This window comes from Anser cygnoides, chromosome 3 (assembly GCF_040182565.1).
Source record: "Anser cygnoides isolate HZ-2024a breed goose chromosome 3, Taihu_goose_T2T_genome, whole genome shotgun sequence".
Classification (NCBI taxonomy): Eukaryota; Metazoa; Chordata; class Aves; order Anseriformes; family Anatidae; genus Anser; species Anser cygnoides.
Genome location: NC_089875.1, coordinates 82,956,505 through 82,975,230, shown reverse-complemented (window position 1 = coordinate 82,975,230; position 18,726 = coordinate 82,956,505). Strand labels below are relative to the sequence as shown.

The 18,726-nt window shown below is 39.3% G+C and overlaps 1 protein-coding gene across 2 annotated transcripts in view; it reads right to left on the bottom strand.

Moving 5' to 3' along the window:
• The window catches only part of MDN1 (midasin AAA ATPase 1), a 98,249-nt gene that overhangs the window by 35,476 nt on the left and 44,047 nt on the right, over window positions 1–18,726 (bottom strand). For both annotated transcript variants that reach the window (XM_066994537.1, XM_066994535.1), the window contains exons 42-63: window positions 18,391–18,651; window positions 17,973–18,243; window positions 17,462–17,621; window positions 17,032–17,148; window positions 15,722–15,930; window positions 14,925–15,070; window positions 12,961–13,163; window positions 11,690–11,910; window positions 10,537–10,650; window positions 9,776–9,908; window positions 8,743–8,852; window positions 8,066–8,199; window positions 7,190–7,350; window positions 6,753–6,873; window positions 5,437–5,647; window positions 5,064–5,295; window positions 3,818–3,944; window positions 2,955–3,125; window positions 2,608–2,822; window positions 2,128–2,509; window positions 1,879–1,988; window positions 108–804 (exon numbers count right to left, since the gene is read on the bottom strand). In XM_066994537.1, the coding sequence (XP_066850638.1) occupies window positions 108–804; window positions 1,879–1,988; window positions 2,128–2,509; window positions 2,608–2,822; window positions 2,955–3,125; window positions 3,818–3,944; window positions 5,064–5,295; window positions 5,437–5,647; window positions 6,753–6,873; window positions 7,190–7,350; window positions 8,066–8,199; window positions 8,743–8,852; window positions 9,776–9,908; window positions 10,537–10,650; window positions 11,690–11,910; window positions 12,961–13,163; window positions 14,925–15,070; window positions 15,722–15,930; window positions 17,032–17,148; window positions 17,462–17,621; window positions 17,973–18,243; window positions 18,391–18,651 (4,506 nt within the window). The remainder of the gene's footprint in view (window positions 1–107; window positions 805–1,878; window positions 1,989–2,127; window positions 2,510–2,607; window positions 2,823–2,954; window positions 3,126–3,817; window positions 3,945–5,063; window positions 5,296–5,436; window positions 5,648–6,752; window positions 6,874–7,189; window positions 7,351–8,065; window positions 8,200–8,742; window positions 8,853–9,775; window positions 9,909–10,536; window positions 10,651–11,689; window positions 11,911–12,960; window positions 13,164–14,924; window positions 15,071–15,721; window positions 15,931–17,031; window positions 17,149–17,461; window positions 17,622–17,972; window positions 18,244–18,390; window positions 18,652–18,726) is intronic.

Below are 18,726 nucleotides of genomic sequence, written 5' to 3'. Positions count from 1 at the left end.
TGAATTATTCTATCAATGTACGAGAAAAAAAGTTCATGAACATCACACCGATGATTATCAAGGCAGTTTCAGTGCAAGAATCCTAGCCACTAGCACTCAGATGTTACCTGACACAGGTGTCTAAAAAGCCGCAGAGATTTCTGGTCCATCTCTCCTCTGGATAGCACGTGACATCGAAGGTGCAACAACGCATTCACCAGGAGCTGTTCCAGAGTTGGACAAGGCTTCTGTACTCCCTCAGATTCTCCTTCAGAGTGCTTCAGAGAAAACTTTTTAAGTCCATGAAGGACCTCAACTGAATTCACTGAGCATAAAATTTCTGCATGAGCCAAGTATGTGGGAAAAGCACGGCCAACAGATGGAAATGTCAACAAAGAAGTAAGGAGGTTGTTGAGATCAGCTGGACAAACAAAACTGTTGAGCGCGGCATAAACTTCAGAAGCCACTAATCGCATGCCGTGTTGTAACTGTAAGATGGCAGCTTGCAGTGGAATGACGGCATCAGGGAATGCAGCATATTCCTCCGCCAAGTGTTTTCTGAAGTGATGGTGTGATTGTTGCCAAGATGTTTCTTCATTTAGCAGGTTTTTTATTGCCTGGAGTGATTTTGGTCTTTCCCCACCAAGGAACTGCAGAAGGCGGGCTAAAAGGTCTTGGACTGCAGAAACCCTTGCTATGCTGTTGATGTACTGGTGAGCCTCCTGGTACAAGCAGTCATAGAGTGGAGCTGGAGGCCTGAAGGCCTTTTTTCTGGAGAGACTGCTTATTTGCTCATTCAACCTCTGCATTCTTTCCTGCAACAGTCTGTTAAGAAATAACATTTACCAGTTCAGCAATATACTGTAATAAACGCATTTCATAAGCTGCATGGTAACACAATAGAAGATTCATAACAAATATTCTGCTAATTTGTGTAAAGTAGCAAATAAGGAAAAAGCAAGAGGTGGCACCTGTATAACATGCACACACCCCGTCTTCTTATTTTCCCTGCATTTCTCCAATAAACTGGAATTACATTTTTTTTGCTTGCTACCTAATAGCTCTGTCAGCATTAAGGAAAAAGTACTATTACTGGAAGCAACTGGTAAAACCCAGCCATTCAGAACTGGCTTTCAATGACTATCATCTTATTTAAGCAACAGCACAGACGAACCAGATCCATCTGTGTGTACAACATGAGATTGAAAACTTCCATTAATGGTGAAAAATTATGACTAATACCCCAGTTTTTATCTCCATGTACAAGAAAAATCTGGAAACCTGCATAAAGGAGAAATCTGTTCCCTTAAAGTTTCCTCCTTAAATTCCTCAGATTAAAAAAAAAAATGGCTACAAAGTCTACACTTCAGCAGTGTATTCCATGTGGTGAGATTCTTAACCACAGCACCATAGGCACAGGTTGATGGCAAAATACGCATCTGGACATTTCTACTTAACACAAATCAGCCAAAGAATTCTCCAAAGCAGCACTGGTTTCTGTTGAGGCCTTAAAGAGCTACAGTGACAGACAAACAATCCATGTCATTTCAAATTGTCAGAAACATTGTCACAGTTTGGTGAAACTGCCATAATTTAGATGTGTGACTTTATTTTCACTTCTGGGCATAGCTTCCATTTCCTCAAGATATGAGGGCCATTGCTTTAATTCTATTTGCAGCAGTGAGAAGCACGCACAGGCAGTTCTTTAGTTAGTGCTAGTAAAGAGAACAGCTTCTGTATTTCTCTTTATCACCTCAATATGCAAGTTGCTACTTTAAAATCGCCAAGCCTCATTCCTACATAATAACACAGATCGTAAAGCTGTGAAGAAAACTGAGCCTGAGCAACAAAAGAAAGTTTCCAACCTAAAAGAGAAGAGTTAAATGCTTGAGCTGTTACCTGAGATGGGGATGAATATAGTTGCTGAGTGCTTTGTCTTCAATACTTTTTCCTGTATGCAGCTGGGATGACAAATCATATGTTTTCCATTCACACTCCAGCTGGTCTAACTAAAAAGACAAAAAAAAACTTCCTCTGAGGTTCTGATTTTGGTAACCAAATAGGTACAGCATCATCTTGGACATTAAAAGAAGTTATAATCCCACAGTTCAAAAATCATGACCAAGAATTGGCCAGCTCCATGCTTACCTCTTCTTTGGCATACTTGAGCTTGTATTCTCTTTTAATAGCTGGATCAAACCTGGTCTGTGGAAGCCACAACTGGATCTGCACCAAACCAATATTCACCCAGAGGCTTCCTTGCCAAGCTGTTTCTGGTAACTCTTTGAGCCCTTCCCTAAAGAACTGCTGCAAGCAAGTGAGCAGGAGAAACATGAATTCTTTAGGAAGTAGCTCCTGATCAGCGATGCTTCTAAGTATCTTGAGAAGGTACTCATATGCAACAAGATCTTTGAGGATGAGCTTCTCACAGTACTCCAAAAATTCCTCTTGAAGATCTGCTGGAACCAGATCTACCAGGCTGGAGAGTTGTCTGCCTAGTATTATTCCTTGTAGTCTAGAATCTGTGTATCTGGAGACAAAAGAATGGAAAAATTTTGCACGTGGTAAGCAAGCTTCTGCAACATGCCTGGTTTAAATAAGATCTTCCTTCCGTAAAAATGTTAATACCTAAAGTCTGCTGTTGAAGCAACAGCCAGGTTGGTCCACAGTGCTGTGCTGACTTCATGAAGTTGCTGTGCTCTCTCCATCCATTCTCCCAGTGTCACAAGGGATGAAGACAGAACAGGATGTCCACTCACATCCCACTGGCTTGTCTTGCTGCTGCTAGTTAGAATTTCAAAGAAGCACTTTGAGAAAACTGCTCGGGTCAAAATACCTGGGCCCTAAATTAAGAGATAAAGAGTTAGATTGTTCAGATGCAACTTGTACTGAGTATGCTAAAATTTATAACACTGTTTGAGAAAGCTGTTAAATTAGTAAAATGGTCTTGCTTGATTAGGAAAGAAGAAACAAACCTTCATAGAACTATTCAGATGGGATTTAGAAGGCATCTTTTCCTCTGTTGCAGGCAGTGGTCTCCAAGTCAACCAATAGTCTGGATCTGTGGTGAAAGTACTGTTCCAAAAGGATTCTAGTGCAGCATGAACTAGTTGAGATGACAGAATAGACATTTCTTCGGGGGATATCTATAAAGAGAAGGAAAAACCTGGAGTTGAGGATAATTTACAGGTAGTAAAAGAGAATCAAGCAGGACAAAAAAAAGAGCATGACACATTTCTAGTAGAGATAGTACAAGATATTCTTTAAGGTCTGTTTCAAATTTGCAAAGGTTCACTTGTATCTCTTCTCAACAAGAAGAAAAACTCACTTCCTGAGGCCTGCACTGGCTCAACCTGCTTCTGTCTGCAAAATACTCAATGTGTTAAAAGAGCAAGTTTCGGGAATATAGCCACTAGTCTGTAACTCTGCAGCCTTTTAATATGATACGCAAGGTTGCATAAACAGAAGATTGGTAAAGCTACCCCATTTTCTACTTCAAAGCATTTAAAAAGAATTCGCTAGTTTATTGAAAATTGTGGGAACGCAGCCATCACTATATTATCGCTAAATATTAATTGACTAGAATTTCACTGGCGTATTAAATTGCTCTACAGGAAATATATCAGATAACCTTCTCAGTCTATTTGTTTTGCAACAAGACCCAAAAAGTTTAGGGGCACAGGAACAGAGGCAAATACTTTTCAGCATAAAATTATTTTGAGTACATCAATATAACCAAGCTGGCACCTACCACTCAATTTTCTGTTTTCTACTAGGTGATAGACAGATAAATGGAACAAGAGCTAAGAAGCTAGTAAGAACTAAAACTTGTTCTTACTTCACTAAGGTGTACCAAGTGCCACAGTCCAGACAGCTGGTGAGAGGCAGCTGGTGTCAATTTCAGAGCAAAAGCTATAAGCTGAACTAGATCTGAACATGTGCCTAATTCTTGACTGAAGTTCTTCCTGTAGGAGGTAAAAGAAATATGACATAATTAATGCCTAAACATGACACACAAATCATGTGTATAATGAAACAAATTCAGAACAGCAGACAAGGCAACAAGAATAACAAAGACTGTGTTTAAGGTTAAAGTAATATTTTAAGCACTGGAGATGAACAAGCCCTCTAATAAACACCCAAAATACTTGCATCCTTCAAAGCTGGCAAAATCCAAATTCACAACTAATGGGTAAAGAAACAGCATCTTCTGTAGCTATAAGCTGCATGTTCAGCAAAACATACAAAACATCTGGAGACGTTGTCTTCCAGCTTTACAGTTCATGTGAAAATCAGGACTTTGCTGAATTCAAGATTGAATGAATGATTCTAGAAGTCTCACTGCACAAAAAATTACTTTCACTGCAATCAATAGATGAAGAGCTCTGTTTTAACCAATGATAAACAGATAAAAATATTTGGCCCCTTGAAGGGGCTAATACTTCTGAAATTAATAATGTTAATTTAAACTACAAATATATGCATGTAATTTACTTTTTTTTTGTTGCACACAAATGGAAACATGCACATTAATGTAGTTCCTTCACTGTCAGGTCTTATGCAGTCTTTCTGCAGCACCCCAGCAACATGGCCATAAATACCTTCATGTTAATTCCTAATAAGAATGGCTTGTTTCATTAAAAGGAAAATGCTACCAGTTAGACTCTTACATAGAAGCTTTTATTTTTCCTCCACTTATAATCCATTCTACCACTAATGAAGCTGTTGCTGGGGTCTAATGTTTTTATACCAATGGGCTTGGACATCAGCATTCCTCTATTTGCATCAATGAAAATCAGTTAAAGAAAAATACTTTGTCAGTAGAGCACTAAACAGCTCTTTCAATGTCATGTTTTACAGCTGCCCAGATACCATTCTGAATGCAGACAATGAGCATATGTGTATTTATACACATAAATAAAAGCGTGTATGCACATGTTCATATATGCATATACAGTTATCTATATACGTACAAAAACACAGATTTACACACAAATGCACAGCACTGAAGGTGCAGCTTTTAGCTAGGGATTCTGAGTCTCATGAAAGAAGCACGGAATTTCTTTTTCCAGTCTCCTCCTTACCTTCTTGCACAAGCCTTAGCCACATAATCGGCTGTCAGTTTGTACTGCCAGAGCACACCCATCTGCTCCATTGCAGGCCACAGCTGAACCCGACTGCAGAGCTGGACTAACACGGCAGGGTCTAACTGGTTGGAGATGGTATCTTCAGTGAACATTTCTTCTGAATGACTGTATTTAAGTCCCTCTGCTCTCAGTTGTGAATGTACAGCTTTCAAAAAAATCTTTAGTTGACCTGTATGACAGAGTGTAAAAGGCACATAAATGCATGTACTATGCTTCTTGCCAGTGAACACTTCACATCCTTTCTGTTTCTATATAAATATAATGCTGATGGCAGAATCATCTTGTTAGGTTCTTCAGAAGTGTTACCTACCCAGACTAACATCTTCTAAGTGATTAGCTCTAAGTATCAGGCCATCAGCTTGAAGCAATGCTTTCTTCACCTTCCATCCAGAGGCAGCAGTTTTCAGACAGCACATTTTTTCCTGCCATCTACTTTCTCCAAAGGCCAGTCTTGACTCTAAGATGTTAATTGGTTTGCTGAGAACTTTTAACTGAGAAAAACAATCCATGCCCAGCGTATCCTGAAATATGAAGAAGACATTTGAACAAGAGGCAATTTGTTTCAGCAATGCTAACAAAATAAAATCTGTGACTATAGTCAGAACTTGAAGATTTCAAATACATAAGCATACAACTGAAGTACACATACACCAACTTGCAACCACATATACAGCTTAACAACAATTCTTTTACAGCCTTACTCAATACACTAGAGACAGAAATTGAAATAGGAGGCCACAGTTCCCCCTTACTAAGTTTTTTCTTTTTTTTTTCCTTCATGAAAATACTATATGTTATGCAGACAAACCATGCCTCAACATGGCAACAACTAAGAGCAATAAATACATAAATCAATCAAAATTGCCAGAAGCTACTGTCACTTAAAAGAAATTGTCACTCGACACCTGCAATTAAATACGTTTGATACCTAGAAAAATCTCTTAAAGCTCTCAGTAAGCACTGAACGTTCTTGAAAGTCTCATATATTAACTGTGTATTTTTGAACAGCTGAGAATCTTTGAAAGATAAGGCTGTAAAAACCTAGATCTAATTACTAATCACCAAAACGAGCAATCTACATGTCTCCTTGTGCCCTGTTTTAAGAAGGGACTTATACTCTTTGGAAAAATTTACTACAAGATTTTTTTTTATTGAATGAGACCAATTGCTAAAGTAAGAGAAAAAACAACTGTCAAATGTAAGTGGCTTTGTTTCGTAAGTCATAAGGTAGTCCTATCTTATGCTGTGTAAAAGGAAATACATGGTCTATTTCATATACTCATATGTTCACTAAGTAAGCAAGTGGCACACTGATATTCACAAGTTTCCAGAACAGAGCAAGCAGTTACATTTTCATACTTTTCCATCACTACATTAAATAACTGCTATCTATACAAAGCATAGTTAACAGTAGAAATGCTATCTGGATAGCTGATATATGTCACAAAAAAGATGTATGTTAACAACCACTGAAATTGCTTTTTTAATCATTCCTGCAAGTCCAAAAGGAATGCCTTTTTGCTGGACTGGAGAGGAAGTGCTTTCCTTTCTTAAGGGTAAGGATCATTTCAAAGGTATTTGGACATCACTGGAAATTCATATCTTTTGCAAGCAGAGTATCAATACCTTAAAAGGAAGAGGTCTTCCTAGTGACTTTTGTAATAGCTTCATATTGGCAGAAATACCAACAGGATTAGCCAAGCAGTTCTGAATCTGCTGTGAAACAGACTGGATTTCCTTGGAAACCCTTGGAGGAAAGACAAAAAACTCAGTGAAGTTTGAGTAAAAAAAAAGTATGCATCTGAAAAGTCTCTTATCCTTCCACTACAAGTACAGAAAACGAGTAAAATTCTAGGTGATCATATGGCCAAGGAGAATCCCAACACTTAGAAATCTGAATTTTAATACTGAACAGCTATTTAATACATTGCACTTTCATTACCAGCAGAACACAATTTGGACACCAACAGCAAACAACACTAATTAGCTATAATACTTCAAAAAAAAAGAGGGAGGGTAAATTACACTATCATTTAACACAACCAGAGATCAAAGCCACTCACTTGTGCTGGTCTGATCCGATAAGCATCTGAGGAATTCTGTCAATTAGATGTTTCATAACCCAGTGCCAGTGCAAAGACAGAAGTGACAGCCCTGGTGAATCCACTGTCAGAGTGTCAGAGACTGCCCAGAACCGGTCACGCCACAGCAAGCAATACAAAATCTAACGAGACAAAAAGGTTAGTAATGTGCTGAGCCCTGCATGTTACAGAGTACTTCATACCTCAAGCAAGAGAAAATTAAAAATCACTGCCATTTCTGTTAGCTTTTCAGAGTCACGCTGTGCTTTATACAGAACTACAGCTCAACTCTATGTTCTCTAAAAAAGCTGCATGACTCTGCTGGCAGGAACTACACAAGTGAAGCAATCCCTGGACCAAGTTTACAATGCTGCTGTTAGATTTTAGAAAAATTATCCTCATGGTGTGAAAAGGGAGTAGAAGTGAACCACCCCTGTGACCTGCATGTCTGCTGTCCAGGTTAAGACAGCTGTATCTGACCTGGGTGTGGATACTCCCTTCATCATCAGTGGAGAGAAACAGGCGCTTCTATGGCACAAGTCATACCATCGTAAGCAAGCACAGAAGGCCAGATGATAAAGTTCAGCAATGGATATCTACATTCCAGGAAGGATAGCTCCTACGCAAAGTATCTGCAGGCTGAAAACCTACATTCCACACAGAAGCAGTGAGAAGACAGAGCAGAAATACAGCCACTGAAATAAACAGAGTACCCCATAATTATTTGCCTCATTTCAGGCATATTCTGAATACCAATAGAAGCACTGTAGTTTATTTCATGGTCCCTGAAAACGAGGAAGTGTTCTGCAGACTAATTTCACGCTACTTCTACTAATGTAGTATGAAAAGTCTACTCACATCATGCATGTCATCATCACTTAAGGCCACCTGAGTAGATGTCACCCAGTGAAGTGCAAACGCATCCCAAAGTTCAAAGAAAACAGCAAGGTTGACCACGATCGCATGAGGAAGGGAGTTGTAACTTCCTGGATCTGAAGTTTGGGAAAGAGGGAAAGAAGGGAGAGACTGAATAACCTATCCACATAAAATGTCAACTTAATGGTTGATTTTAAAAATCACTAGATACTCCGTGTGTTAAAAACAAAAACAGAAAATGAAAAAGATCTAAGATTCAAAGTAACAAAATATTCCTTCGCTATTTGCACAATTCTCTATTGTCTCTATACATTTAATATAGTAAAAAGAACTTTGCTATTCAGATTAGCCAAAGACAGAACACAAACCCAATTTCTCTCTGTCATCTTCATAAAGTTTAGATAATTAAGAAAAAGACATGCACTCATCTCGTAGTAGAGGCTGGACAGAAATGCTGCAGCATAAGGTGTATCTAAGTTAAGAATAATGTGTTATATATCATTTTAGTCCTCATCTGACAGCTTTACATTCACACAATCTTCCTTCACACATTCAGGATACACCGTATTTAAAGTGCCTATTTCATAACAGTGAAGATTAACTGTATTTCAAATTGGCTATAGAACCAAAAGAAAAAGCAAAAAAAGAAATCAATCCACCTTTACGGAAATCTAGAGACATTCTTAAGGCACTATTTCTTGGCTTCTTGCTAGTAATCAAAGTCTTCTCAGTGTAGCTCCTTTTTTCTCGGTCAAGAAATAATACTGCCCTGAATTAAAAATAAAGTTATTAGAAATCCAGCATCGTTAACTTAAAGACTTTGCCTTATTAGAGTGACAAACTACAATGTGACATTAGATATTACACTATATTATGAAACAACTATCAAGTGCAGCATAAATAATTGCCTGAATATGGTTTCAGCAGAAGCACATTTCACAAAAAGCAGACTCATTACTTCAGCAAAGGAAAAAACAGTGGGATACTAAGCAGATGCAACACTAACACTTGTAGGATATGTGAGCAGCTGTTTCCTTATATTGCAAATCTAAAGTTTGTGCGCCAGTGCTTTTTCTTAGTAAGAAGAAAAGGGAATTTTGTCCAAAATATCAGACATTTCAAACTGCTGTTCCCACATTTTTATGCTTTACTCCATAATTCTGGTTTGTCCTATAAATGGAGAGCAACTTTTTACACAGGCAGTGATAGGACAAAGGAGGATGTTTTTAAATAGGAGATTTAGATTAAATGTTAGGAGGAAATTCTTCATTCAGAGGCACTCACAGGTTGCCCTGAGAAGCTGTGGATGCCCCAACCCTGGAGGTGTTCAAGGCCAGGTTGGATGAAGCCCTGGACAACCTGATCTAGTGGGTGGCATCCCTGCCCATGGCGGGGGAGTGGAACTAGACCATCTTTAAGGTCCCTTCCAGCCCAAGCCCTTTTATGATTCTATGATACTCCAGCCTACAAGGAATATTGGGAATTCTGCTCCCTTGTATCGAATGATTGTTTTTAGTCCACAGCTACAGAAAGCAGGAGCAAAGAATTTAAATATCTATACAAAATCTCTGCCAGGTATTTCAGATAACATCTGTTGAAACCTAAAAACATACTTGGCAGATACCACAACAGTTTACAAAATACTGATTACAGTCATTGGGCAGTCTTTACAAGTTTTTTTTTGTAACCCACCGGTTTGCTACAGACTTCAAAAGGATTAGAAGCTGATCTGTGTGTTCTGTTTCTGTATCAAAGTTCATGGAATTTCTAATAATATCCAAAAACTGCATATTCCATCTTGGGTCCAGAGGTATCACATGCTCATCTGGAAAGGCAGACAAGACAAGACATGACAGTATTGACAACATTATTGGGTGAAAGACTTTCCTCAAACCCCTGTCTCTACAAGAACTTTAGAAAGAAAAAGATGGAATCCTAAGAGATTTCATAAACCTAACAAGCTTGGAAAGGAAACCATGGGCCTCAGTTCCTTGTAAATCACAGAAGGAAAATTATAAACCTCAGTACAGGTATAAGTACAGTGTAAGTATCTCAGGTTTGAGATAGGTCAGCATGGTAAGTATTAGGAAAAAAAAAGGAAGGCCTCAACTATTCAGTCAGAAAGGCCGTAGATACATGCAACACTCTTAAAAACATCACTTCCTAAATCTGAACTGTAGGAGTACACCGAAGTCACAAGATACACTGAGGATTTCTTGTCGTAGCACTCTCATCTAATTTGCATTGGATGAATACATTTAAATGACATTATTTGCAGTTCTTGACAGCAAGAATACCTTTGTTCTTGGATTATTTTTCCCCAACAATAGCAATGTGCAGTTAGAATTGAGCCTGTTTTATTACACACATTTCTTATGTAGGGATGCAGTGTGTTCAGAAAACAAAGAAAGGAAGCACTGATGTCTTTTATCATAATTTTTTTTCAGAAGTACCTGTCATACTTGGCTGTAGCAACTTGATCATGTTACTGATTCCAGATGAGAGGGAACTGGCATAGAAACTACCAAGGGCGACAGAACCTGCTTCCAACTGAATCCGCACTAGATCTGCAGATGAAGAACAGAGCGCATACATGTAAGAGAGCATTTAGTTCAAATAAATAAAATTAACTTCAACTGAGCCTGCACAAGCAGCCTGAACCTCATCTGTGCATGAACTCTGGACACATGCCAGTTGAGCTAATATTTTCAATTAGCTCCAAGAGTCTCCTTGAAAGCAGTCGAAATATCACAGCCAAACAGGTAAATCCAGTAAAGAGTTCTAGTTAAACTGGTGATAATGTTATTAAAAATATGGTTTGCGGAAAACCATAAGATTTTATCTTCAAATCTTCCTCTCAGTGTACCTATTTTTGATTGATTGATTTTTTTTTAAATTAAGAACTTGTAAGAGCATACTTATCATTAAAGTAACTTTCTACATATATATATATATATATATTTATTATATAGACACACCTGTCTGGAAAGACAGCTCTCTCTCAATCATGTGGGGACAACACAGTCTGAAATTTCATGGAACATAAGACAGTTGTCTATGTGAATTACTTGTTCTAATGCCTAACTTCTCCACAAGTTTAATACGATTAATAATAAGCAATGAAGACCTCACCTCAGCTGCTATCCTGAATATTCAGGCAACACAGCTTCAGGAAACCTCAGTTTTGCAGTTTCCTGACTTTCTAACCATTTGCATTTTAACACCAAATAAACAGAAGGCATTTTACTGTTTTTACTATCACTACCAAAAAAAACTGAAGAGAATGTCCTATTTTCTTATATAAACCACGAGGCATCCAAAAATAACTGCAATTTAGAAGTAGTACAAGTTAAATACATGCTCCACTAACAAAAGGCAATGTTTAAGCCAAAATCTCCTCCTGTCCCTAACATGCACAACCTGTTTCTGTCTCTCCCTGGAGTCTCAAACCCTTGATTTAATATGCTGAGAACTTCCATACTAGATCATTTGAAAGGTCTGGATGTTCTCATTTAAGACTTATGATTTATGAATATACAATGAATCATTCATGAATATACAATGAATCAGCCTGGAGGCAAAAAAGAAAGTTAAATAATTACATACCTAGCCCCTGTGGCAGATTTTTGGCTAAGTAGTTAAGCCATTTAACTCTCAATGTCCAATCTTGATTGGTTGCCTTTTCTATGAAAAATTTCACTGAAGCCTGGAGGACTTCTATTTTGTCCCTCCAGTCTGCATCTATCTCAACAGCACTGAATCTGAGATTCTCAGGATTAGTGGACTGCATAATTTTCTGAAGATCTTGCAGAGTCAGTGGTAGCGTCCTGAAACACAAAAAGAATTGAAGATCAGCAATTAATGGCTCAAACTACCGCTTCCACTTTGCAAGTCAAACTACTTGCCATGCAACTGTCTTTATGCAGGAAGATAACAATGCAATAATTGCTCTTTTCCTTTCTTGAGCTCCAAAGCCAGTGTCTAACTGCAGATCATCTGAAGGTGTCTACTACTAGGAACTCATTATTTACCAAAAATTCATGCAGTGCCAGAAGTGGATACGCACAGCATTTCACTAAGAAATTATAATTCAATCTGTGCACTAGAAGGATACGTGAAGGTACATGACAAAAAGATATGGAGAGGAACGTCACTGATAAAAAAACAGCATGTTGCTAGAGTTCTACTATTTCTACATCAATAGTAACTTCCACAGCTTGTTCTGTCACTAAAAGCAAACCATAGTACCTGCCCCCAGCGTGTCACAAAGCAAAGCAAGCAGGCAGATTTTGCACCAGTGTTGTGAAAATAACTGTTACAATGTACAAGAACTCATTTAATGAGTTCTTGCATATGGCCCCTGTACATAAGAGCTCTTGCAAACAGCTCTGCTTGAACGAGGAATATTGTTCTTTCACTTGAAGCCACTGGAACTAAAATACTTGATAAATAATTGTTTAGATGAAAGCAAGAAGTACAAAGGATCATTTATGTATTTACAACTAATTACTTTTTTTTCTCAATCTCAAAAGGAAACAAGATTTGGGAGGCTTTTATCAGCTTGTAAATCAACTTCACATTTCCTGCTAAATGCCTACTCCTAACTCAACTGAGAATGGGTCGCGTGTACTTACTGAAGATGAAACAGAGTTATGTATTTTGGACTGAAGAATAAAACAGTAAATAATTAAATCTGTTTGCAGTAGTTGTGTGTAAAGGTAACAGGAGCTTCAGTACCAGAGTACAACTACCAGTCTCTACTCGTACAATTTGCTCAAGACAAAGTTTTGCAGGGAACAATGACATGTCAGCAGTACTACTCACATACATCTTGTTTCTTATAAATTTATTAGATCAAAAAAAAAAGACTTTCCTACCTATAGTTTTTAAGGTTTAGTCTATTCAGACAATACATTAGGACCTGTCCATCACTCCGGACGGTTGAAAGAAGCGAGTCTTCAGCTGTGAACAGACCCGTAGGTAGGGAGTCTGGCCAGAGTCCCATTGCTAGCAGGGAGTCACCCCGGATTTCATGGGAAGCCAGAGATGAAACATGCTTCGTAACCGATTCTAACACAAGCTACAACAACAAGAAAAAACAGAAAAACAAAAAGCAGTTTAAAATCATATTCAAACAAGCATGCAAGTACAATATCTCAGGCAGCTCTAATTACACATATTTACTAAAAAATCATTATAAACCAAACAATCTACAAACACTACATAACCTACACGATGAAGTACCATAAAATTTCAACCATAACTGGAGTAACATACTGTACATTTAAAATACAAAGTGAATATTGCTGTCTCCAGATGACAGTGTGCACATTGTTTCAGGCTACAGTTTAATCATTACCAATATCCCAAACTCTCAACTGAAGCTGCTAAAAAAGGGCAAGCATCAGAATTCAATTGGGATATACTCTGGCTCCCTTATGTTGCAAGAGCAAGCCACTGTCTACAAAGTGGTCAATAAACCGTATTTATCCCCTGGTGAATATCTCAATAAGCAAATTCCAGATAGACAGTTTTCATGCAACTCTCACCTCACCTCTTCTTCTAGTGGCATACCACCAGGCTGAGAAAATAGAATCGTAGAATGGTTTGAGTTGGAAGGGATCATCTAGCTCCACTCCCCCGACATGGGCAGGGACACCTTCCACTAAACCAGGTTGTTCAAAGCCTTATTTTGATGGGGCATCCACAACTTTTCTGGGCAACCTGTTCCAGTGCCTCTCCACCCTCAAAGGAAGAAGTTCTTTACAAATTCTAATCTATGCCTACCCTCTTTTAGCTTAAACCCATCACCCCTCACCCGGTCACTCCGCTCCCTGACAAGGAGTCCCTCCACAGCTTTCCTGTAGGCCCCCTTTAGATATTGGAACGTTGTTATAAGATCTCCCCGGTGCCTTCTCCTTTCCAGGCTAAAGGACCGCAAGTCACTCAGCCTGTCTTCACAGTAGAAGTGATTCATCCCTCTGGTTATCTTCATGGCCCTCCTCTGGACTCACTCCAACAGGACCATGATCTCTCTCGTGCTGGGGGCCCCAGAGCAGAACGCAGTGCTCCAGGTGGGGTCTCACAGAGCACAGCAGAGGGGGAGAATCACCTCCCTCACCCGGCTGGCCACGCTGCTTTTGATGCAACCCAGGACGCAATTGGCCTTCGGGACTGCAGGCACGCATTGCTGGCTAATATTCAATTTCTCATCCACCAACACCTACCTCTAAGTCCTATTCCACAGGGCTGCTCTCTATGCACTCATCACCCAGCCTGGATGTGCTTGGAATTGCCCTGACCCAGGTGCAGGACCTTGCACTTGGCCTTGCTGAACCTCATTAAGTTCTCATGGGCCCACCTCTCAAGCCTGTCCAGGTCCCTCTGGATGACATCCCTTCCCCTCCTGCTTGTCAACTACACGACTCAGCTTACTGTCATCAAGTACGTCATGAAAGGACAAGCAACAGCGGAAATTCACTGCTCTTTACTATTCAACACCAGTAAACTACTTCTGGAGCTGCAACTGATCTGCTGGAGTAAGATACATGCAGAACTGTAGTGCTTACACTGGAGACAAAAAAGGTTCAGTCTAAAAAGGTTCAGTCTAGGATGTACAGAAAATACCCCAATGCCCTTTAATCCATCTTCCTCATCACCTGACAGACACCTTGAGAAAGTGTTTTGTTTCACCTCTCCAAGAGCACCATCTTCATCAACCCCTTGCTCGGGCTCTTTGGAAACAGGAACTCAAACTCTAGCTTTATGAAATGTGATGCTTCGTGATATTTTTGTCTTATCTAGATGATGTAAGAAGAATTTTCAAATACGGGACTTTTACCTTTTGATTCATCTGCAACTGTTGTGAGCGGCCATAAACTTCCCAACAAGCTCTGTAAAATGACTTTGCTAATCCAAAGCCTCTTTGTATCTGCTGCACAGTTAACACAGCAGCTTGAAGCAAATGTGACAAAGATGACACAGAACCTGAAAGACACACAGCACTTAGGGTAATATGAATATTAAGTAATTGGCACCCCTTTAACCCTCTGAGGACAATCACTACTCTTGTAGTCCCTGAAGATCCTACCAGGTCCTCAGATTTGAATGGGTACTTCGCAAGGTTAAGAAAAATCTGACGAGACTGTAAAATTACAGGTGACCAGCTCAAAATAAAACACCAAGCAGCTGAGGTGATGAATGAAATTGTCATCTTGCTGAAATGAACAGCTTGAGCAGGCCTTGTGCAAACCCTCTGTATTGCTGCTTTTCGCTTAGAATATATTGCCTTCCTTACAGCAACAGCCAATACATATATCATGCCAGTGTCTGATGCCTCCTGACAAAGTACATCAGTTCCTCCCTGTCTCCCCCCCCCCCTTTTTTTAAATGACTTGGGCCTACTTCCTGAGAATGCAAAAAAGCAAACAACAACAACAACAACAAAAAAACAAACCGAAAATAAACCTACCACCACCCCATGACCATCAAAGGAAACTGATTACACTTCTATGCCTTTACATATATCTGGGTGTTACACAATATAATAACCAAGCTTTTAATGTTAAAGAATTAATACAAATATGTGGAGGGAGCCCAAGCTGGTGTTAGTAAAAATACTGAACAGATTTTTCTTACCTGGTATTGCTGTCTTGGTTTCTGAATGCACAGCCAGGAGTGCTTCACAGATGTTATCTCCCACTAACCCCAAGCCATGCAGCAGTAACTTTAAATCCAGACTGTCCAATACATTTCCATCATTTTCCCCAGGAATGTAAATTTCAATCCCACGATTCCGCATTGCTCTGGATATTTCCCCATGAACAGGATCCATGGAAAGGAAAAGCCTGTCAAATATTCATAAGATATAAGTTAGGACTTTAAACTACTACTCTGGAACCACCAAATCTCCTTGTCCATAAAGTAAACTCATTTTTATAAAAATGGCAATACTGATATCTAGAAGTTAGAGACACACTCGCTGAATTTAAATGAGAGATGTGTATGTATAATTAGATTTTGAAATTAGCCACAGAGATAGTGCATTATTTTTTCCTTAGCTACATCTGAGCTATGTCTACTTTATCATTTGCCAGCTTAAAAAAATAGAAGTTAAACTGTGCCTGAGCTATCAAGAAGGCTTTCAATTCTTAGCAATTGCTTCAGATAAATCTGTGCTATTTAAAAACCAAGGTATTGTCCACATCCTTAATACTATCAGCAAACTCTTACAAACATGAAAGGAAAAGATTTCTGAGATAAAACACAGCAAAAATAAGTGTCTGAAAGTCTTGTTTCCAATTCAGATGAACCAGGGCATATCAGTGCCTATATTCCTTCCATAAATTTCAAAAAGGTAGAAATTATACAGCATACTTTGTATGTTCTCCTCCCATCCTCCCATCTCCCACAGAGATTACTTCAATTCTGAGAGAATCAAGACAGACAAGCTGGCTGTGTTTGTTTATATTTTGTTTTTTTAATTCTGTCACTGCAGGAAACATGAATTCGGAAAAACAGGAAAAAGATGAAAAAAGAAGTATTATGTTGACACCCCAGTTTTTATTACCAACACATATGAATAGCTCACCATCTTTAACATTTGCATCCTAAACTCCATTTGCAGTAAGATAGGGAAGTGCTGAAATCCTCAAATAGAAATGAGGATTTAATTCCTAGAATAATCAAGACAGAGTTATACTGCTACAAATTTTCCAATGTAATAGTCTGCAGTGGAACAGCAATAAAAAGCCAAGCCTCTTAAGATCTGTATCGTATGTTCATCACCCTGTTCACGTTCTTCCTCACCAGGCAGACAGTGCCAGTGCAGTACACTGAAATAGGAGTAGCATTCAAAATACCAAAAGACTGGCTCACAGATGACATTTTTTCCTATACCTACTATTCGTTTGGAAAAAAAGAATTAAAAAAGCAGAAAAGCAAAGCACCTGAAGTTTGGATGAGGAGTTATTGTAGGAACTGTGCCATCTATCACACCTCTCTCACTCATGGTAAGAACGCCTCCTGGTTCAAGTAGAGCATTTAAGCGGTCCAGCACAGAGGGGCTACATTCAAAAGAAAAATTATATCATTATAAAGAGGTTAACAGTTCAGTCCCCTCCTGATCCAAAATCAAAATGGCACTAGCCTTAACCAAAAAGCCAAACAGACAATTATAAGGTAACAGGAAAACTATCAACTGCTAAGCAGTTTAAGAAGGAAGATACTCTTTCAGAGAATGAAAGTTACTCTCTCCCATGTATTGCCAGCTACGAAATGCAAAAATGTTCAGTTGTAAACACATTCACTAAGAGGCTAAGTAAACTAGGGAGGTCAAGAAATTTACGCAGTGAAACAAAGTTCATGAAAATCTCTTACTTGCAGAAGTTAACATTGTCCATCAACAGCCAGTCTCCACACTGCAGGGCCTGAACCAACATCCCATCCACCCACTCAAAAGTGCCATGGCTCTTACAGTCAGCAGCCTGGGCCTGCTGCAGCTTGAAACACCGGAACTCTTCCACCAAGAGAGCAAACTCTGCAAGAAAGCATAACTTACATCAAGACATGCATTACTGACGTAGTTTCCTGTTCCTTTCAAGAAAAATGGAAGTTATTTTGCTAATAAACACCTACGCTTCCTACCTTTTAGGGGAACATAGCAGAGGCTCTGACTCTGCAAGTAGTCACCCATGGGCAAAACCCATAGGGACACAAGAGTTTTGCAAGCACAGAAATATAAACAGGAGAGAAACCTTTCTCCAGCCCTTCTCTCCAGTTAGAGAGAACTTACAAAAAACAGTTTTCTCAAGCTTTCACTGCAGGTTCATAGGTCTTTCTCGTTTTCTTCAGAGGAACACAGAGTCTTACGTCACATCATCATACATACCTGCCTTTGAGAAAGAACTTATTTTGTTGTTCAGTCGCTGGGTAAGTACAAGTATTCCCTCCAGTTTGCTCACTAATTCAGCTGTGACACTTCTACCTCCTTCACCCAGAGATTTGGGTTTGTAATTCAGGATGAAACTGCTCCAAGCACGCAGCACAAGTTCAGCATCATCTGCACAAACTTCTGTCAGGAGAAGACTGTCCCTTACTAGTGTGCTCACAACATTCTCCACTTTTTCCAACAGGCGCTGCCATGGCCTATTAATATCCACCTGTAAACATGCCATTGGAGAGTTAGTTTATTCAGAAGGCTGTGGTGCCTAAGGCTTCACTTGCTCGTTAAACACTAAGATCACAGTGGACTGGCCACTGTTAGGTAGAAAGGAAAAACGGTGCTTTATTGCCAATAAGATATTTACCTGTTCAAATCCACCCAGGAGTTCTGTTGTATCCATCGCACTGTTCATTGCCATGATTTTCAGTCGATGGCCAGTCAGATGGGCCAGTAGCTCAACAAGACTGGTTTTGCCAACAGCTGCAGGGCCCACCAGGATTACCATCCAGCTCATGTGCACACATTTCATTATGGACTCAAGGGACTGCAGCGAATGATGCAGAAGTGACAGATTTCTGCCAGGACGAGGAATATAGTTGCCACGAGAAAGAACTGAATAACCAATCTAGAAGGGATGAGAGCCACATAGGTGAGTACAAGAAAGGAAAATGTGTGCTCAGATGCACAAATTGCTTCCTTC